The 22418-nt window shown below is 34.5% G+C and overlaps 3 protein-coding genes and 1 pseudogene across 3 annotated transcripts; all 4 read right to left on the bottom strand.

The window, feature by feature from the left end:
- Nucleotides 1-24: 24 nt before the first annotated feature.
- On the bottom strand, nucleotides 25-3249 carry LOC129298525 (protein WEAK CHLOROPLAST MOVEMENT UNDER BLUE LIGHT 1-like). The gene is made up of 3 exons (XM_054936943.1): nucleotides 3233-3249; nucleotides 2199-2666; nucleotides 25-1820 (listed from the first exon to the last, which is right to left on the bottom strand). Exons 2-3 carry the CDS (start codon nucleotides 2610-2612, stop codon nucleotides 270-272), a joined length of 1965 nt encoding a protein of 654 aa, XP_054792918.1. The 5' UTR covers nucleotides 2613-2666; nucleotides 3233-3249; the 3' UTR covers nucleotides 25-269.
- A 3033-nt stretch (nucleotides 3250-6282) lies between these two features.
- On the bottom strand, nucleotides 6283-8680 carry LOC129298527 (DNA-directed RNA polymerase II subunit RPB7). Its single transcript, XM_054936945.1, has 7 exons — nucleotides 8558-8680; nucleotides 8287-8442; nucleotides 7827-7992; nucleotides 7670-7720; nucleotides 7346-7411; nucleotides 7161-7229; nucleotides 6283-6589 (listed from the first exon to the last, which is right to left on the bottom strand). Exons 2-7 carry the CDS (start codon nucleotides 8400-8402, stop codon nucleotides 6527-6529), a joined length of 531 nt encoding a protein of 176 aa, XP_054792920.1. The 5' UTR covers nucleotides 8403-8442; nucleotides 8558-8680; the 3' UTR covers nucleotides 6283-6526.
- A 3008-nt stretch (nucleotides 8681-11688) lies between these two features.
- Nucleotides 11689-16277, bottom strand: LOC129298529 (plastidal glycolate/glycerate translocator 1, chloroplastic-like; annotated as a pseudogene).
- Nucleotides 16278-17897: 1620 nt separating this feature from the next.
- LOC129298523 (CSC1-like protein At1g32090) lies at nucleotides 17898-22406 on the bottom strand. The gene is given in 9 exon segments (XM_054936942.1): nucleotides 17898-18453; nucleotides 18743-18976; nucleotides 19527-19851; nucleotides 20327-20572; nucleotides 21305-21645; nucleotides 21823-21903; nucleotides 22005-22124; nucleotides 22291-22376; nucleotides 22379-22406. Coding segments are annotated over 9 exon segments (1779 nt in total). The 3' UTR covers nucleotides 17898-18135.
- Between the last annotated feature and the right edge of the window lie 12 nt (nucleotides 22407-22418).

The following is a 22418-nucleotide window of genomic DNA, read 5'->3' as shown; positions in this document are numbered from 1 at the left end:
AGAATAATCTCTAGAAGAGTGATGTTAAATAAGAGTAATTCTAGCCTGTTCATCATAAGCAATATTCTTATTCTGTTCTTGCAGCCAAGCTGAGCTTATTCAAGGCAGTCTTATTCTATGTCCTTACAATTAACAGCCCTTAAACCATCTCCGAGAGAATCACAGTCCCAACCATGCATGAACTTTTACTTAATTGGTAGAAATAATTTTACAAAAGATGGGGGTTATGGTGAGACTTGGGTGCATTGGTTTTGAATCAAAGATTGCATTCACTTGTTACGACGGGCTTTTCTTTTGGAAAAGAACATTATAACCCGTGGAAACAGTTGCTTCTTCTTCTTCTTTTTGGTCTCTGTTTCTGGGGCTCGTTCAGTTACAGTATTATTTGAAGGCCCGTTAATCTGCTCAGATTTATTGGATTCTTTCTTCCGCTCCAAACTAGCACTCCTTTTCTGCTCTTGGTCAGCCTTCCACTTCCGTAACTCCTGTTCTACTCCTAATTTTCCTTCTTGGGCCTTCTCAGCTTTCGCAGTTGCCATCTTCAAGGATTCCCTTCTTGCAGCCAACTCTTGATTTACTTCCTCCAACTTATTTAAGCTGTTCAACTCAGAGTCCTTAGCCATCTCAATTTGAGAATTAGCAGCTACAACCCTCAAATCAACTGGCTTATCCGCCTCGTATGCACGCTTCCTGAGTTCATAGTATTCTCTCAGTTCGAGTGTTACCTCAGAGGGAGAATGCATGTCATAGTTGTTTTCAGCCGATTCACTCTCTTGCAATGCTTTAACTGCTTCTGCTGCCACCTTCTCATAGTACTTGGCATCCTCTAACTCTGTCTGTGCTGCCATTAACCTACGTTCCAACGCGCTTGCTCTGGCCTTGGCTTGTTCAGCATCTTCCTTCACTTCACGCAGCTCTATTTGAGCTGCCTGAGCAAGTGATTTAGCATAAACAGCCTTCTGTTCTGCTTGCTCTAGTTTTTTATCGAGGTCAATTATCCCTCTGGCTCCTTTCTTTTTCATCTCAGCTGAAGCCAATTGAGACATTGTCTCCAGTTCAGCTTTGGGAGATGCAACTGCAACAGAGACTGTTTCCTCACTTCGCCTGATGGTTGTGATAACTGAGTGAAGCTCAGCAGATGCTTTCTCTGTTTTGACTTTCACTTCGTCAAATACCTTTTTTGGTTCTTCATCACCCTCCTGTTTTAATTTGGATTTCATATATGCTGCTAATTCAGATTTCAAATCAAGCAATAAAGAAGAAGATGCATCCAGTTTAGATTTGAGATCCTTCATTGCTGAAGCTTGTTGGTTGAGTTTGTGGAGCTTCTCTTCTGCATGTTGAAGTTTCAGCTTCCAGTTGCTGCAATCCTTACCTCCAGCTCCTGGCTGCGAAGTTCGTGCCATCTTCAATAACTCAAACTCAAAAGTCAAATATTTCAATGACTGCTCAATTTTTTTAGATGCAGCAACAGCCTCTTCAGCCATTTTAACAGCAATGTCCTTTTGAATCACCATACAAGCATGCTCATCATGCAATCTTTCCAGTTCCTCATTAGTGGAATTTAAATCTGAAATTGCAGCTGCGTGCCTGGCTTCATTTACAATCTCCTGCTCCAACTCCTCAGCTTTGAGCCTCGCAGTTTCTGAGGCTTGAGTTGCTTCGTGCTCTTCTCTTTGTGCCCTCTCTAAGTATTGTTTCAGTTCTTCTATAAGTTTGTTAGTGCTGTACAAATCCTCAGGTAGCTGGAACTTGACTTGTCTCCTCAGCTCGGCAATCTCCTGTGATATTTCAAGTTCTACTCCCACACTCTTGGGTCTCTGTGATACCAGAAAATAAAATTAACAGTTACTTTTAACTCCAAGCCTCTATGTATGCATGTAACAGTGATTAGTCCAAACCACATGGGAAGCAAGTGACGAAGAGAAAAATTAGTTCACTTCTCCGCTTTGCAGAATGGAGAAAGGACCACTATTTTGGTGCCATCAAAGGCCTAAAGAACACCCACTTGTTTTATTTTCCTTCTTCATTCTTGTTCTAATAAAATCTAGCAAAATTGCAAATAAAGTGAAGTTAATTAATTGTACTTTTTTTCTTATGTCATCATTAGTGCCATGAGCAGAGGAATTTCATCATGACCGAAAACAACTCCAACTTTTTTTTCTCAATTGACACTAGCGATAAGAAGCCAGATATACCTGCTGGATATTCTTAGCACGACGGGCTTTCCAATCTATGCTTCCTCCAAACCTAGAAACAGCTTCTTTGACAGACTCAATAGGCGGAGTCGTATCAATAGCGCCTTTTTTCTCACTGACATTACTAAAGGATCTAGGAATTGTAAGTTTTCTCCGGCCTTCTACACGAGCAGTGACTGGCTTTTCTACAAGAGAAATGACTGGTTCTTCTACAGGAGCAGGGACATCAGGCTCTTCTACACGAGCAACGACATCAGGTTCTTCTTCCACACGAGCCAGAACGTCAGGTTCCACTTTTCTATTTCTTAGGAAATTGGTTGAAGCTTTAATGTGTGAATGACTATCTGGTAGGTCAATTGCTTCAGCAATTCCTATAGGGAATCCAGGAAGTTGCATCTTTTCAACATTTTCCATGGAGGATTCTGGAACCTTTTCCAAAATGGCAGTGGAGTACCGATCAGCAGGTCTCTAAACTCCAATTGAGCAGAAAATAAGCAAGAAAAAGAAAATAAAATTGCAATTCCTAGTATTTGATTGTCTTGTATAATATATTGAAGACATGCAGAGGTCCACATGTAATATCTCTACGAGACAATTAGTATCAAACACCTAAAGATCATTACCCAAATCTTGTCTATAAGCAAAAGATGCATTGAAAATATTCACAGGAGAACAAAGCATAATCTGTGATCTGGACTCAGAAGGAATACCTTCACATAAAAAAATAACAAACAAATGTTAAACGGGGAAAAAGCAAACGAAAAAAAAAAACTGGGTTTTGTTCAACATCAGAACAGAGAAATGGTTGATGCCATCTCTAACCGTCTAATGCATGTAGCTGATAGATAAGGTAATTGCATAAACATTACACGAAAAAGACAAACAAAACATAAACCCACAATGGTCCATCTGAATAAGAAATGAGAATTAATATAACCGATTTGATTTAGGTTCGTTATTAACAAACTGGACTAGAAATACTGATGAGGATGAAAGAAACATGAAGAAGAAAAACAAAGCAAAGCAAAGCAGACCTGGATTCCAGGGGAAAAAGAACCCAGGTTCAGGGGCGAAGGAAGCGGGTGATCCAGAGAAGCAAGGGAAGAAGGAGGAGGTTAAAAGGAGAGAGAGAAAGACTACGTTGGAGGCGACGAAGGAGGGAGATACAGCGAAATGGTGCTGCATGCAAATCCTCCTTCAGGGGTTCCAACTCAGACGTAGGAGCCCATAAAATTGGAAGAAGAGGAAGAAGAAAATGCCATTCGAACACGTGGTGGGATGGCTAAGTCTCCTCCTTTTCCTTTCCGCCACTATTTTTTACTCTTTCACCACTTGTACGTTGCACTCTCCTTCATCTTCACCTAAGAATTCACGAATCACCATTATTATGACATGGCCTTTAAAAATGTAATTAATTTTTAGAACGATGGTTATTAAAAGAAAAGGGACCTTAAACTAGACATCAAAATCACTGAAGTAGAACTATGATTAGTAAATCCGTTTTTAATTTAAGTTGATAAAAATTTACAATTTTAAAATAATTACACATTTTTTCATGTATATCAGACAGAGTTTAACAATAAACCACATTATTTTAAAAGTAATTAAACACGTTTTCTTATAATTACATGAAATATATCGAATGGTTCTAAACTATTCGTTGCTTATAAATATTATGATCTGCAATAGGTTTTAATGGACATATTGATATACTTGTTACAATTCTTGGCTTACTATTAAACATTTTTTAAATTTAATATTATAATTTAGTCATGAGTGGAAGTAAGGGTGTTTAAAACCAATTCAAATCGAAAGGATTGATTCAAATCAACCCAAATTGAAAGAAATCAATTAAAACCGAACAACAATCAAGCTTACTTTGATTTTTATGATATAAGAATCCATTGATTTTGTTCAAGTTCAGTTTTAAGTATAAGAAATCAAACCAAATCAAGCCAAACTTGTTTAAAAAATATTACTTATTTATTTATAAAATATATAACCATTTATCTACAAGAAGCATTTTGTTTTGAATTTTTTATAATAATAGATAAACATTTTTAAAGGACTTGAATGAAAATGCATAATATTAAATAATTATAATAACGATGTTATGACCATTATTTAATTATTTAAAACTTGAAAACATCAGTATTCAATTTATCCACAAGAAGTATTTTGTTTTGAATTTTATATAATAAGTTTTTCATTATTTATTAAAATATAGATACATAGATAAACATTTTCAAAGGACTTGAATGAAAATACATAATATTAAATAATTTTAATCTTAAAAACTTATATCAATTTTTATGAGTAATTATTGTTATCACATTAAAATTTTATTATATGTTTATACCTCTATTTATGAAAAAAAGGAGCAAAAAAAATTAGATTTAATTTTAATACATAGAACCATTATGAAGATGAAAAAAAGAAAAAAAATTAAATAAGTGTATTGAAGTCCGATCCAGACCTTAACCAAACTGAAAATTAAATCAAACCAAACCGAGCTTTATAAAAACTAATCAAGTCCCAATTATGAATAAATCAAATGGTTTGATACGGCTTGATTTTTAGTCAAACCAAACCAAATCAAACTAAATCCATGAACACCCTTGAGTAGAAGCTCTAAAATCTCACTACCTTGCAAACCAATGCGTTCAAATTGTTAGGTTGTATAACAGAGTAACTCCCAAAGAAAACTTGATCTAGAAATACTGTTTTCCGAGAATATCAGACATTAGAATGTGATAAACATTGGGCAGGATCGAAATTTCTTGAAAGTCTGGCAAAAAAAAAAAAAATTAGCATCTTCAAATGAAACATAAGTGATAAAATGTGGGTCCCGCATGTCCGACAAGCTCAGAAAACAACCAGTGGCCTAAAAATATAAAAGAATCGCATGGATAATTGCATGTATGTTGACATGGATGATTGTATGCGTGAAATATGACATAATACATGACAGGCCACCTCCAAAGCCACCATGGGTCAATTTCCAACTTATTGAAGGCCCAATGCTGTTATATACATATAAAGAAGTCCAATGAAGCTTGAATATGTTAAATTGCGGCCCAAATGCATTGCCTAAAAGACCATGAAAGTTTTAGAACGTGAACGAACCTTATTCAAGCCCAAATGGTTGCTCAAATGGCTCATTCATGTGTATGGACGTGAATGTGAGATAAACATCAATTTAAAAGGTTCACTTCATGAAAAAGGTGTCACAAGCCCAAATTTATGAAGAGTCAAGTTCAAGAAGTGCAAACCTTAACTCAATATAAAAAAAACTACAAATAAAAGCTTTTGCAAGCTAGGAGACATAAAATTCTAATGAAGAGATCAAGGGTGGCATTATTTTGAGTCCTTTATGATCTCATAATTATCTCCTTAATTGTTTCCTAATTTGGTGATCCTTTGACTTGACTTTCTTTCTTAAAGAGCAAGACTAATTATAATTTTCTATTTTGAATTTAATCAAAAAGTTAGAATTAATTATATTATTTTTTAAGTTTCGTAAACTCATAATTTTAGAATCACAGATTCTAAATTATGTGACTGAATATTTTCTTCTTTATTTTATATTATTTTCATTCTCCTTTTAAAATTAGAAAATTAAGATTTTAATTTTAAAAAATAATCTTCTTTATAAATACATGTACATTAGGGGTGCTCTTTCTTATAAAGAGAAGAGAAGTTAAATAAAATTATTTATTTTAAAATTTATAACTTTTGTAAACCTTGTTTTACGTTGACATTCCATGTGAAAAATAAACATAATAAAAAACATAATTAACTCTTATAATATTTTCAAAAGTTGAGATTACTAAAAACAAGTGCTCTAAAAAATTTTCTTAGATTATTATCCCCTTATTTATTTCATTTTTTTATTTTTGTCATAAATTTCATTCTTTTTTCTATCTTGTATTTTTATTGTATTTCAAAACTTTGTCCCTAAACTAGCACGATTTTACCTCAAAATGAAAAATATTGCAGTGATTACAATGTCAGAATCCACACTCAAAATTTTGGTTGGTTCCGGCTCCGACCCATCCATTATGCCAATACGATAAAGAGGTACTTCAACGAAAATTGCACATGTACTTCAAATTTTCAACCTGTGCAAAAGTTTGTACTGATCAATTTCCAGCTCAATGAATATAGAAGCGGTAAGATTGGCTTATAAGATTTTTTATCTAGTGATAGCCTAAACCTAAAATAGGAATCTATATCTATAGTACAATAAAGATCAGGTTTCTGGTATAACAATCCACCCCATGAAAATTATATGTGCTAGAGTGCCACAGAAGGCAGAGCAGGTGCGTCTAGATTGTTGCAGGGTCGTTGATCACGCCCAGAAAATCATCTTTGATGGTACCGATGCAGAACTGCCAAAGAAAAAGTCACGCATGGAATTAGATAAGTTAATTCCAGAAAACCACAATGGAACATAAAGCCTGATATATATCCCATATCCAATGGCAGAAGTAATTTAAGAGTTCTGCACTTGTCTTTTAGAATACCAAAAACTGGCAAAAATGTAAACTGATTAGGTTTTCGGGCAAACAGCTTACAAGACGATCGTGGCAGATGAAGCAAATTAGAAAACGTTAATTAGAGATTCTTAAAGAAATAGAGTAATGTCTGCTCATTGTTTCAAGACAAAATTAGCTGTTTTCTGTATCTTAATGCTAAAGTTATAGTGCAGCAGCCAAGATTTAAAGCCAGTGATTTGCACATGAGCAAAAGGCTATACTTCAAATAAACTCCGATGAAAGCCTCTGTTCTCGATTTTAAGGTCTTTTGCAGAGAGATCCAAAGCCCACAACCATTAGAAATATATGCAATAGAAATTCTAATATCCTATTAACTCATATTTCCCAATGAAAAGTTTAACATATATAGATCTGCTTGACTCAACATTTATCAGAGACAATACAAAATTCAATAAAGGCATACAATTTCAGTGGCGTCCACTCGAGTACCAATAATCTTTAGTCTCACTTCACTATCTTTCTGAATCTTAACCTGCAAGAGATCAAGTGGTTAACAGCAAAGCATGTATTACAGTACTAAGTAAAAGCAAAGACTAGTTCCTTTTTTAAGTTAACAAGAAAGAAGGAAAGAAACTTGTGAAAACATACTGATCCATCTGAAGTAGTATAATTTGGCATGTCTCCTGATTGGAACTCCATATCATCTGGAATCAACTGAAATGAAGGACAAGACAGAATTGTAACAGAAGCAAAAATGGATTCGAAGTTAAAGCATTTCCAGTTGTAAACTCTACATCCAATTCATTTCAACCAAAACTTCTCAAAACTAATTTTGACTTGTCCAATAACTTGTGCCATTCCAATGGTACAACTGATGTATACACATAATTTTCATTAAGGACGAACAGTTTAACGTGCAGATGACAAAGAAAATTTCTTGACAGAAGGTTAAATAAAGTACACAAGCCTTACATGGTTTGAGACAAAAATTTGGACAGGTCCAGCCTCAGCAAAAAATCCCATCTGTACAGGGTCCAAAAGGCCAACAGTAACTCAGTGAACCGTTAAGAACCATTATTTGCAACTATATTGTGTGAAATTACCCTGCACACACAGTTAGAATATCTACCTTGTTCACCATGGTAACAACTGCTTCTAAAATTTCCCCCTTAAATGGTCTGAAGACAACACACTGGTACTTTACAGGAAATGTCACAAACCCAGTTCCATCGCGAATTAACCCTTTCCCAATATTTTCTATTCCGGTGACCGCAACTACAAATCCATGTCGACCACTGTAAAAATCAAAATATGACATCTCCAAATTAGAAGTTCGCAGGTATAACTGCTTTTCTCATGTTTAGTTTCATTCTTAATCAATCACAAAGCTAACACTCCGATGCAAGTAATAATGCGTTTTCAAATGCTTTTGATTTTATGAACATTAGGGCCACTAAGATGAGATCCTTATCACTGGACATGAAGCAAAGTTCCTTTTCCTTTTCATTTTTTTTCTACCACGTAATTTAAGGGGAATAGAAAAAAAAAAGAAAGAAAGAAAGAAAGAAAAAGAAAAATCCAAAACTAACCTGCAAGTTCCTTCCACATCTTTCATAAGCTTGGCAACAAGATTATCGCGAAGGTTACGACCAAAGTAACGAGGATGTAACTGCATATTCCGCTCCAAAACTATATGGAAGAACATTTTCTTGTTCGACTTCCTTCTTCCCACTTTTAGAATAAAGCTGGATTAATACATAAAAACAACTATTACATGGAATAGAAAAGTGAACACAAAATCTAAGGGAAGAAGAAAACTGAACGAGCAACAGTGTAAACAACGGCAAGTGAGATGCTCACCCAAGGCGGAATTAACTAACGGAGCGAGGAATCCACTATCCGAGGCGGTGTCCAGGTTCCTAATTTTATATTTTTATGCGTCAAAATCATCTATGTTAGGGCTTCCGCAGGACAAGAACCGATCCACTCTTTTCATCATTAAAAGAACAAAAAAGAAAAAAAAATTATTTTTTTATTAGAATTCGGAAGGGAAAAGAAAAGTCATGGAGTCATGAATTTTGTTAATTTTTTTATATTATATATGGATAAATTTTATTTACATATATAAAAATAAATTATGTTAATAAATTATGTTAAACATTTTAGAAATTATTGATATTATTAATTATTAGTTATTAATCTTTATGCTTTGCAACCTACAATTTTTCTAACATTTTAATTTAATTCTTATAGTTAATCATTTTATAAATCACTCCTATACTTTCTCAACATTAAAATTTAGTCCCATAATTTCAAACTTCAAAATATCCTTCTTCCGTCCATCCATGTAAATTGTTGTCACAGGATTCAAATGGCAAGCTAACTCAACTGGATATACTCTAGCCCTGCCTTTGTTTAATTTCTTTATATATATATATATATATATATATAATATAGGTGTCTTGAACAATTAGGCATTAGTTATGGACACTTTTAATAGAGATTTGAAACTTGCTTAATTAGAGATTAAGGAGGAACAACATAACTACATGTGTTTCATCGTCTTGTCTGACATGTCAAATACTGACAAAATTATCCCACCCAGCACTTGTAGATATTTGGATGAAAACCTATAAAAATATGAGCTATTAAACTTAGATGAAGTCTAAAATTAAGGAGTGCAAAAACTAATGAGAACTCTAAATTATTAATTTTCCAAATGATAGGTTATTAAAAAGGAAAAATCACATTAAAGGCCCTAAAAAATACATTATTGCATTTTTGGTTTCAAAAAAATCTAGCAAACCTTGGGGCGTTTATTACAATTTTTCTTCATATCAAAAATACAATTTTACTCTTTATAAAAAGAAATGGAAATAAACAAACAAAAAGTGGTGGGACTTATGAAAAATGCGAGAAGGTAACTCAGCTGGAGGATGTGAAGGTTTCTCAACTCGAATGGTGAGGAGTAACTTCTGAAATGCGTAGATTTCAAAATTCCTTCATCTTAAATAGTGCTTCAGTTGAAAAATTATCTGTTGAGCTTTGATTAAGGATGCTATCCATCATTTTTATGTTAAAATAGGAAAGAGCTAACCATTGAACCACGAGCAAAGAGTGATGTAATGTTCTATTGGCTTTCAGTATTTGTTGCTGTTGATTGCTTATTGCTTGGCCATGTTTTCTTCATTGAACCACAAGTAGAGAGTGATGGAACGGGCTTAAAATTGATGAGAGGATTATCCAAAATAGTTAAACTTTAGCCAAATATTTAGTTGGATGGGAAAACCTTCAGTTAGAATTTTGGTTGTGATTTTACTACTGATATAAGCTAAAGATTGTTAAATCATTAAATTGGCTGTGAAAGTTTTAAAATAGATTAGTTGTTGTACAATAATGACGGTTGACTTATTCATATTGAGCTTTAAAATGTGAATTGAATAAAATATGACCTAATATGAATAAAATATAACCTAATATGAAAAAAATCTGGTATAAAAAATGTGAAAATGTTTGTTGTGCAAAAAGTAACTTTGAGTTGTTATTGAATGTTGAGTTGTGCATTTTGTTAAATCTAGTCTAATGATAAACTGGAATCGCATGGACCTTCAATTGAGAATACATGAATCTTAGCTTGTGTTGGACATAGTGAATGTTGTGTTGTACATTATTTGCCTCACTTGAGCATTTTATTAAACCTAATCTACTGCTAAACTAAAATCGTATGGACTTTTAATTAAGAATATAGGAATCTTGTGTTGTGCATAATAGATATAGTGCTGTACATTATTTGCTTAAATTGAGCATTTTGTTAAGCCTAATCTATTAATAAACTAAAATCGCATGGACTTTCAGTTGAGAATATATGAACCTTGTGTTGTGCATAACGAATTTTATATTACACACTGTTTACCTAACTTGAGCATTTTGTTAAATCTAACATATTGATAAACTAGAATTATATGAACTTTTAGTTGAGAATATATGAATTTTGTGTTGTGCATAATGAATATTATGTTGTACATTATTTACCTACTTGTATATTTTGTTAAGCCTAGCCTACTGATACAGTAATATTGACAAATAACTTATTACAAACTTTTTTCTAACCCTCTTTAACCAACCGTCTTCTTGGAAAGTTACGAATAAGGAAGATAGAGTCTCAATTTCAAGATAAGAAGATTTATTATTGTTCAAGATGTGGAAAGGTCAGATACAGTCGTAAAACATGCAAAAATCCTAACCTAGCATGAGAAGTAGTCACATTATATTTTTTTAGTGTACATAGGCAACTATAATTATGTATATAGAAGCATTCTCAAGTAATATTTTTTGAATAATTGAAAATCATAGATATTTTTTATTTGTATATAGAGAAGTAACTGTTAGATGTTTTGGATATAATTGCCAACTTTTTGTATATATTAGACTTAAAATATCATGTCAAATTTCATATGAGTACTTGTTTTAGTAGCTAAGTCAGTACCAATATGAAATTATTCATATCTGATATAATTATCCTTCTTAATACTGAAAAGGCATGGACTTTGAGTTTAACATACATAAGCATTATGTTATGCATAGTGAATGTTGTGTTGTATATGGTCTACCTAAGTCATCCATTTTGTTTAGTCTAGGCCATTAAAATATTAGAAAGGCATAGACTTTGAGTTGAGTATACATGAATATTGTCTTGTACATAGTGAATGTTGTGTTGTGTATAGCATGCCTAAGTTATCCATTTTGTTGAACTTAGGCTACTAAGATACTAAAGAAGCATGGACTTTGAGTTGAATATACGTAAACATTGTCTCATGCATAGTGAATATTGTGTTGTGCATGATTTGCTTAAGCTGTCCATTTTGTTGAACTTAAGCCACTGATTAGAAAGGCATGAACTCTTAATTAAACATATATGAACATTATTTTGTGCATATTGAATGTTGTATTTTGTATGGTTTGACGCAGGTTTTTTAAATTCAAAATAGACAAAAGATAAAAATATACTTTTACTCTCAATAAAAATTACAATAAGAGCCCCAAAGCCGGTAGTATAATATCAAACTCTTTCAAGCCTAAATTACAATTATGTATGTTTTTAAGACCCTTAGTGTCATTTTTTCTATTAAAAATGCATAACAATCGTTGGTATGCTAGACGTAATACATTTTGTGGATTGACTTTTTATTTTACTTTTTCATTGTATTTGACTCCGTCTAATGCTCCTCAAAGCCATGCACGTACGTACCCTTTTAAATGAAGTAGAGATTCTTACTATGGCCCAATAGTCAATACATACAACGGCACATTTTATGGCATTTCGAGGGATGAAAAATTCTGTCAAGGAATGGCATGTGCTTCCTTGTGACACACACCTCAGAGTGTCAGCCAACAATTGCGAGCAAGCTGTGTCTGACAGCTGGAATAGAGCAAAGTGTAGTGCCAAAGATACCATTCAGAGCATAAGCAATTGCACAAAATGGGAGTGCCTCAGGTTCCTTGCAGACAATGCTGCGGTTCCTAGACCATGGGCACTGTCACGATCAACAACACAACAAACAACTGGAAAATAAGCCAAAGTGCATAGAGAAGAAAATAAAATGAACACTATCTTTCCTAAATGAATTCCCTACAGAGTAAGAGTACTAATAACCTCAACTAATGCTGCTAATGAGAAACTGGAAGTACAGGTTGGTATGGTAATGAATGCCATAGATTTTCTTGGTAAGTGGGTGATCTAAAATTCAAAAGATACCTAGATGCAGTTGCAATTCCTCGAGCAATTGGATCGCGAAAACGAAGTTTATCAAGTGTTGCTTGCACAAAATTGGCTCCAACTAGACCAGTTAAAACCACCACAGCTGCTGTGAGAGATGAGTTGGCACCTGCAAGGAATTATGGCAAAATTTATGCAATAGGACCCAAGCCCACATAAATCTACGTGTTGTAGAAATCAAATTTAGCTGCTGTGAGTATACAACATTTACCTTCAAAAAACGATATGATGCTAAGGGCTAAAGCAACTGTTATACATCTGGGTAGTATTGACACCGTTAAAGATGGCTCTAACCCAGCAAGACGTCCAACGAGAGCGGTTGAGTACAATGAGAATACTGTTGAGACTATGACAGAGGTGAAAATCTCAGCTGCATGCCTTTTCATAAGCTGAATAACAGATAAATCAATTAATACTTAATGGCTTTTGCCATGATTTCGTGTTTATATTTATATCAGGCTTCTTTTAATGAACTAATACCATTACTACTTAAATGACAGGCAATGTACACAATGGGTGAGTATAAGGAAAGGCTACGAGTAACTACAGTTTGTATTCACATTTCTTCAAGATAGCACCATAGTTCACTATCAAACACTGTGCAGGTATGAGACTAACAGAAACTTGCCCAGCAGCCAAAAATCGAAAATAGCTAGCACAGTGAAGAGAAAATATCAAGTCATTCACTTCATTTTTGGGATTTAATTACTGAGAAAATTGGATAGTTACCTTTCTTTGTTTGAACATAGAGAAAGCAAAAGAGAGAATAACAGAACCCAAAAATGACGTTAGAATGTCACCAGCTCCCGGATTAGAGGATGTATTTGTAAGATAATATCCTGTGTACATAGAAAGAAGAATCAAACTAACATTTGAAGAGAAGAGTTGAACGGAGAAAAGAACCGCGTTGTTCATATGCTAGAGACAGGGGACATTGATTTTGGTTTTTATTTCAGACAATCAACCTGAAGAACTGTCACTCGATTTACCATCCAGTATTAGATCCATTCTCATTATATTAAATGCCTTTCCTCGTAATTTATAACTAGATAGCCCATGCATTGCAGGGAGTACCTTATAACAAGTTGCCCTCTTCACGGCTCATAAACAGCACAACTTGCTATAGATTTATACAATATAAAGATATAGATTCTGTATATAAATATGTTTTGATTGCTAATCTCATCTCAGCTCTGCGAAGACAAAAACTTCTCCCAGACACGGCTTCCACTGTGACCTAAGGCAATTCTCTTATGAATATAACTATTAGAAATGCCATCTTGACTAAATTGTCCAACAATACAGCATTGGCATCTTAAAGGGGCCTTAATATGACATCAGGTGTTTTAGAGTCTGTCCCTCGTATAGACAGGTTCATACTTTTAAAATTTTGAACCAACCTAGAACATTACCTAGTAGCTTCTGTCAATTTGCACCATTCCCAGCAAAAAAAGTATACTTGGCTTGTAAATAAAACCAAAAGAGTTGAGCGTTGCTCAATATCAAGAAGTTTAATATTTGATGAAGTAGCAAGAAGTTTAATGAACTAGATCCAAACTCTTCAGTGTTCAATTTGGCATCTGATGTCCAATGCTTAGATATCGACTGTTGAAATCAGTGTTTCTTACTGGTATTACTGAAATCAAAATACATTCCTGCAAGAAGATGGCAGCCAACAACAGAACAACTCCTGATATAGAGAATTAAACGGTTAATTTTCAAGAATACCTAGAACGGGTTCGAAGCCTAACTTAGAGAGATATCCAAAAGCCAATGCTGTCAGATCTGCAGATAGCGTACAACAAATAATTGGATGGAAGACCATCCTCACACTTGATGGAAGCCTGGAAATGAAACATTTTAAGACAGGATAAACTTCCATAAAAGCAGCTTCAATTCATAAAAATAATGGTTCTTTACCTAAATGCATATAACATGCGACATGACAACATTTGGATTTGTTTTTTATATTTATCCCTAAACAAACAAATGAAAAAAATATAATAGTGCTGTTAATATGCACTAATTGAGGAAAAAAAAAACAAATTTACCTGGAACCAAGCATGTAGCCTGACACGTTGGAAGCAAGCAAGAAGGGAAGGCATGTTCTAGCATGAGTTCCCAATGCTGTTGGGTTAAGAAATGCAACAACTAGTGATATAAGGAAAACCCCAGTCCAAGCCCACATTTCAATGGAAGAAAATGGAGATGGCTTTTGCATAGGCTCAGCATCTATCATTTCTGTCTTTACAGCTTTTCTTATAGCCAGAGCTGTGAAACCAGCAACACAAAGTGTAGCCAGCCATCCTCCAACTGCTCGATACAAACAGATACCAACATGAAATTGAAAGGAAAACACAATTTGTCCAACACAGACACATCAAATAGGGGATGTAAGTTTTTAAAAGAAAAGGGATCTTCAAATAAGAAAAAACCCTGAACCAGTTGTCACACTATTAAAATCAATATTATAAGACACTTTTAGTTCTAGTATTGTAAATCTTGAAATTTGATCCCTCCATTCCTTATTGAGTCAATGTTGTCCTTCAGCATTTAGAAATAATGCAATTAAGTCCTTTCTTCGTTGCTCTGTTTCTGGTATAGTAAAAAAAAAAAGAATGATGAACTTGTCAGCTCGTGTTTGATCCATGGATGTAATTTGAGCACCTTGGACTTGCTAGATGACAAGTAATCAAGTAAGACCACAATAAATTTTGCTTAAATTTATGAGGAAAATGATTATGAAATGGAGATCACTAAACTAATGATCTCACTTGGGTTACCCATCAATCCATCATCCAGCAAGCCTGAAAGCTGAAACTACGTCTACACAACAGAATTCACTGTATCATTAAAACGCTTTATCTTAAAAGTAAAATAAAAGAACATCATTATTACATATTATTGAAAGACAACAATGACTCAATCAAAACTAGAGGCACGAAATGGAAACTTTTATAATACTTGATAGATATGTAAGCCACAAAAGTAATTTCCAGTAAACAGTGGCTGTAGCTGAACTAATGATTTTCACGTGAGACTCTACACACGATGGAAGAAACTAGTACAAGGCAAAAGTAAGCAGCTACCTATAATAAAGCCAATCTTGATGCCAGAAGCAGCTGGAATATCTTTAATAGAAAGAGGCAAAATAACCAACGGTGGAACGTAGAACAACGGGAGCCATCTTTGAATGAACATAAACGCCGGTTCAAAGAACTTCATCAAGGCCATAGCTGCAGACGGCAAGGTACAATCGAGAACCACCAAAGCAGAAAATATACAGAACATCCCAAATAATGCGCTCGGGAACTGAATAGCGGCCGCCGTGAAGAATTTCTTCAAAAAAAACATCAATCGCGAGAATAAGACTGAGGGAGGTGATCAAGTGCAGAACCCCAAACACCTGAAACACACTCGATTAAAGAACATAAAAATAATTTAAATTTAAACCCCGCCAACGTAATCAAACAACGAAGAGTAGAGTATGGACGTACAGTTTGGCTCACTGTGGAAGTGTTCTGACTCTCAGTCTCGTCTGATTTTGTCGAAACTTCTCTGCTAATGAGACATTCATGGGTAGCCATAGGAGGAACCTGAAATTGAGTGCAGGAAATTTATTGGGTACGCCTGAGTTTTGCGTGAAGGATCGCTTTTAGGAGCATCGAAACACATTGACGAAGACAAAAGAAGTCAGGAGTGGTCCGGAATGAGTTGGGAGATAGAATTTTGGATAGTCATGACTGCGGACAGAAATAGAAAAAGCGGGGTGCGTGGTAAGAGAGTACGCCATGAAAACGGCGCGAAAGTGGACAGGTGGAACTCGAAGGTCCAGATAAAAGAGAACGAATTTCACAATTCCTTTTACGTTTAGCGACTTTCGACGGTTACAAATGGAAGTAAACCTGGGCGCAACCTGTTCGGATAACATTTATCTTATAATTGTTAGTTTCTAATAACAATGATTAAATGTTGAAAAATAAAATCATAAAATTCGAAATCTCCAAATTTTGATATAATTCAGACGGAATTTTTTCTCCTTTGTCGCACTTGCAGGCAAGCAGCCGGCGTGAAATGAGAGAAAAACAAAGGAGGGTGGGTGTGGGGCCCACCACTCATGAGGCTCCCATTTCTCTCTCCTCGTGCATCACAATATTTTCTTAAAAATTATTTACCGTCATTTTTTTATTAAAAATAATCATATGGACACAACAAGTATTAAATGCAAGTTCTTATTTCAACGTCAGTTCAAATCTTCTTTGTCATGTTGTGAGTTCTTCAGCAGAAGGTCAACTTGCCATTTGATGAAACATGCAATCAAATTTCGCATGAAGCATAAACACCACACTAGTTTGTTTTAAAATTGCCTCTTAACTCTAAATTTAAAAATATCACGTATGAGACTGTAAAATTGAATATACGATTATTTTTTTTGAATATCTATCTTTTATTTTTTCGACTTATTATTAAGAATATCTTAATAAATACTGTTATAACTTTACGCACAAACAATATACGCATTTGTTAGTGTACTTATTGCTTGTAAGACTGCTTGGTCAGATAAGGTGGATGTGCATTTCTCTAGAACCAAGTTAACAGGAATAATTTTTTAAAAAATAACTGTATTTTTAATAAGGCTATATATTTAACATATCTAATATATAGTTACCAATAAACAGCTTAAAAAAAAAGTGAATAACTATTGTCTTACTCAATGATTAACAAATTGAATCAAACTAGATGATCAAACCGTCAACCAGTCTGAATTTTAGCTTGATTAGCATGAAAAAATCATTTGAAGAGTTGGACCACTTTGAACAAACAATCAGAACAGAAACCAAATACATTTTTTCAAAAATAGAATTGTTCAAAAAATACCTTTTTTAATTTTTTATCAATTTTTTAAAAATGACTAATTTTTTATGTTATGTTGCATCATGTGGTTTGTTAAGTCATGATAAATTTAAAATATTTGATTTTATTTTTAAATTAAATAACAATTTCATATTCATTTCTTATATTTAGATTATTATATGCATATATAATTTTTTAAAAATTTAATTTCTGCTTCACCGGTTCGACCATTGGTCCAACCCGATTGGACCATGCGAATCTTGAATTGCTGGCATTTTCAATTCAATATCTACTCCGGCTCTGAAAACATTAGTCTTACTATCAACATTCCTTGATTGCTTTACATGAAGAAACACAATAAACACCACTTCTTTGAGTGACTTGATCAGGTAAGACCATCCTTCCTTACTTCTGCCAAATTTTCAACCCAGCAAAAAATAAATAAATAAATAAATAAATAAATAAATCCCACGGGTAAAGAGAAGCCATATCATTTACATTTAAAATAATAATAATAATAATAATAATAATAATAATAATAATAGCAATCACAAGGAATGCAAACCGGAATACACAACTAAGTCTCTCAGTAACTAAGAAATGATGAGTTAGGATTCTTTGCAACATTGACTGGGTTTGCTTTCAGATTTAATCTTCTACACCCATGCATTTGAAGAGAAAGCAGTACAAAAGAATGTGACTGTACATAAAACTCAGACCCCATCTTCATGCTTAACATCTCATCTTATCATCATTTTAATGATATGCATTCGCTTTTACGGATGTAGAAGATTCAGATTGATTAGCTTCAAGGTTCAACTTGATAGTGATAAACATACTGTGGAGGGGAAGATGGGCGATAATAATAGGCCTGTGGCGGTGATGCAGTATAGTCATAGTGAGGAGGAGAGGGTTGATGAGCATGTTGAGGGGAAGGAGAACTGAGCTCACTTGATGGGGAAGCGGTCCCCTGAGCTTGATGTTTGTCTACTCTGACTTGAACAAGCTCTTCTTCCTCTACCTCGAATGACCGGAAGATCGGATGCAAGTATGCGTCGGCCAGGTATGCCTTGATGTTCAGGTTAGGCTCTGCGGTTTTCTCCAGTATATCCTTTGCCATTGCTTCCTGAAAATACCCAGAGAAATTGATTTTCAGTACTGGAAAAAGAAAAATAATGTGTCAAAGTCATAGATGTCTTTTCTTGATTTGCTAGGTTTATCCATTCTTTGTAGACCACGCTTACTCCCCCCCCCCCCCCACCCAAAAGGTTATTAGGTGGATCATTATGTATAAAAGACAGGTAGATCAAGCTATGATCTATCTAATAACTTTTTCACCTTCAAAGCAAAACAAGAACAAAAATTATAGCAAAAGATCTCAGGCAGATTTGCCTTTTGCAGGATCCACGTCTTACCTCAAGCGGATACTTCCTAAAAGCCGGCTCGAAACGATTCTTACAATACTTGTGGAATACTAATGTTAGTACAGGTAAGATTACAAGCAAAGGTGTAGATTTGGCTGCTTCTTTTGTGCTCAGCAGACCCAACAGAAGAAGCTGAGATATTAGCAAGCTTGCTATAATACGGCTATGAACATGTGGCCAAAATGCAGCAGCACTTTCATATTGTTGATTGTAGACATTAATTATCTGCATAGTTGAGCACCAAATAGCATTATATACGGTTAATATGCCATAAAATGCTGGTGTTGACCTTTCTATAATTACATTTGAAGGGAGAAAAAAAAAGTGATATTGAATGTCCATAACCAGAGAGAACATCTGATGTCTGGCTTATTCCTTCCGGACATAACAGCCATGGCCTTTTATCTAATTGTTACTGCATTTCTTATGGTTGTCTATTATGTTCTCCAACGTCCAATCAGTTCCAATTAATCTTCTAATTTCAAATTCTTCAATATTTATTTTTTTTAAAAAAATTGGGAATATATTTCCATCTAGCCACTAGATTCTAACAAACACAAGTTTTAGTGTGCTTATTTATGCATCATTCTGCAGTTTCAACGCACAAAATATTCTGAAAAATAAAACACCCAATTATTATTTTTCATTTTGAGATGAGTGGTTATGTGCATAAATCCTAATTCTTTTAGGAAACAACAATTGGCTTGTGTGTAAATCCAAATTACTCAGTAAAAACAGAAGTTTGTTATGAGAGATTGCTAGTAAATTAGCTGACCTGATGGCGATATACCAAATATGCCAGGGCAAAGAAGACCAGTATGAAAGGAAGGAGGATTGGTGTCACCACAGCATACACAATACCGAGAAGGAAGTATAGCTGTAGACTTGGAATCGCCTCCTTGAAGTCCACGCTCCCAGGGTCCATTGCCTTCTCTCTGTCTCTTTCTGTTTTAACTAAGAACATGTTCTTGAGATGATATATAACCAATGGCTTCAATCTGAGAATCTCACCAGCAATTCCAGCCCAGCCATCAACCATGATGTATGTCATAAAAAACGTAGCCTTCATGGGAATGGAAACTCCAATAGTTCTAGGGATTCTATAATCAGTCCAGGACGCACACAAATTAGTCACATTGAACTCCATTACATGGTCAAGACTGACATTTAAAAATGATTAGAATGGCAACTAAAGTTTTTTTAAGGAAAAGGAGGATAATATAACTTTTAGTCCCAACACTTTCTTTCAATTATTGATTTAGTCATTGAGCTTTGACTTAATACAACTCAATCCTTATATTTTGTTGAGTTAAGGAATTATGGGGAATAAATTGTACCAAGTAAAAAAATTACAAGGGCAAAGTTGTTCTAAGTCAAGAAACTATAAGAACTTAGTTATTTCAATTCAAAATTTAAAGACAAAACTGATAATTGAAAAAAAGTTCAACAACTAAAAGTTGTATTTTCCCAACAAAAAAAAAGTACTGATTCAATAATTGTAAAGTCCAATGGAAAAGGTTTGAACATATGGAATAGTAGAGACAGTCAAAAGAATTAATGGTATAGAAGATTTACTCTGTGGGCGATTGGTGAAGGAAGGCATGCAATTGCTCAAATGCAGTCCCAGTCACTATGCTTCCCAAGAACACATTCACAAGCATAAAATAATAATATTTTGCAGCAGCTCTCCGCTCCAGAGTTGACAATGCAATATGCCCCTCGATTTTTGACATGATCAACAGAACTGTCGGAAGGATATACAGAAATATTTTGAGAGCCAGACCAGGAAGAAAACCTTGAAGAAAGGACTTGATGAATTTCCTGCCAAATGCAACCAAAACCTCGCGAGGTTAAGAGCAAGATAATTGTGGCCTGATCATGAATCATGATGAAAAACCTAAGAGTCAGAATGTCTCAACAAGTTCGGTCCAAAAGAATGCGTGAACTAGTCAATTCCTAGCATCAGTATTAAGCACAACTTTATAAACTCAATAACCTAATCAAATGCTAAATTGAACCTCGTTGACTATGTAATTTAATATTAGAATCTGATTATTAACCCTACCTGTGAATCAGGAGGCTAGAGGAAAGTAAAGGTGAAGTAAACTTCTCAACAAGACCTATAAATGGATATAGCTAAGATACATGGAAAAAGTATTCTCATCAGTTCATCATGTTTTTAGCCACAAAGCAGGGGCAGTATTTTTTAATTTTTTTTTTGGGGCGGGGGGGAAGGGAGATGAAGGCAAAGGGATACCGAAATATGGGTTAATTAATAACTCAGTATACTAGAGAAACTTGTTTAGTAATTGTGAGAATATGAGCTGCAGAAAGAATAATCCTTTTACGCTAAGATGTAATAAAAGTGAAGTTTGATGCTCTATTGGTGTACATACTGCATAACATTGAGATTCCAGCCAAAATTTACAGATAATATTGTGCATGGAAAGAGTTCAGAAATTTAACGATGGAATCCAGAAAGTACAGAAATCGACCAATGGAATCGTAATGAGCTTCTCCAACATATTTTCAAAATAGACCAAATTGACTTACAATTCTATTACTGGTCTGAGAAAAGGAGCAACTCTTTCAAGACCCTCCAAATTTGCAAGGGATTGCACAAAAGCAATGGGGATCATGTAGAAGAATACCAAGGCAAACACTGCCATGGATATTATGAATTTTCGAATGGTTAAAGAGAAAAATGGTATGGCCAAGTTTTGCCAATGCACATCACGAGGTTCTGGAGCCCAATTTGTCAACCACAGTGTGGGATTCTTATTTTGTTGTGTCTGTGCACAGACTGCTGCTCCCCAACGAGAATCAAATGAAAGAAAAGCAACTGGTAAAATAGATTTTGGATCTTTTATAATTTTCTGGCGCTCCAATGTCATCTGCTCAAATCAACAGTGTGGAATGTAGATATATTAGGGTAGCTCAACAGAAGGAGGTGGGGAAAATCAAGTATCAGAAGGAATTGCACTGGACACTACTTGAAAAGAAAATGTATATAGGAGGAAAAAAAATAAAGAATGAACAAATTGCTAAAGAAAGAAACAATCATCACTTACTTTTTTATCAAGATCCTTAATCAGCTTTTTGTAGTACTCAATAGCATCAACTTTTCCACCCAAAAGCCCAAAGAATCCTGTCTAAAAATTCAGAAGCATTAACATTATCAGATGCTGGTCCTGAAGAGCAATTGTTATTGACAGACCTAAAGAAATGCTTTAAGTTCACAGCAAGGACTCACCTTCACAGTTGGCCTCTTGTCAGGATGCCTTTCAAACTTAAGCTGGTAATAATCCAGCCAATTTTGAAGCCTATCTCTTCTCCTTACAAATTTAGCAAATTTGTTGGCATTGTAGACAGCCTGAACAAAGAATGGGTAAATTATAATTTAAAAAAGGATATAATGGGGAAAAATTCCACTGGATTGAAACACATCAATTTGAACACCACCTATAGAGTTATCAACTCATCATTCGTCAATTTCTGCGCAAATTATTCCCCACGCCAGTATTTAAGCTATTAATTACCTGGTGACCAATATAGTGATTTGGGTGATTCCTCTGAAAGAAGTTATCCACAGCATCTGATACTGAACGACCAGATATATGAGGATATTCCTGACAACAACCTGCAGCAAGCACATGATCCTAAGACT

The sequence above is a fragment of the Prosopis cineraria genome, unplaced genomic scaffold, assembly GCF_029017545.1.
Source record: "Prosopis cineraria cultivar Desert tree isolate PC_DT_omini unplaced genomic scaffold, ASM2901754v1 PC839, whole genome shotgun sequence".
Lineage (NCBI taxonomy): Eukaryota > Viridiplantae > Streptophyta > Magnoliopsida > Fabales > Fabaceae > Prosopis > Prosopis cineraria.
This window is presented reverse-complemented; position numbering and strand designations above follow the sequence as displayed.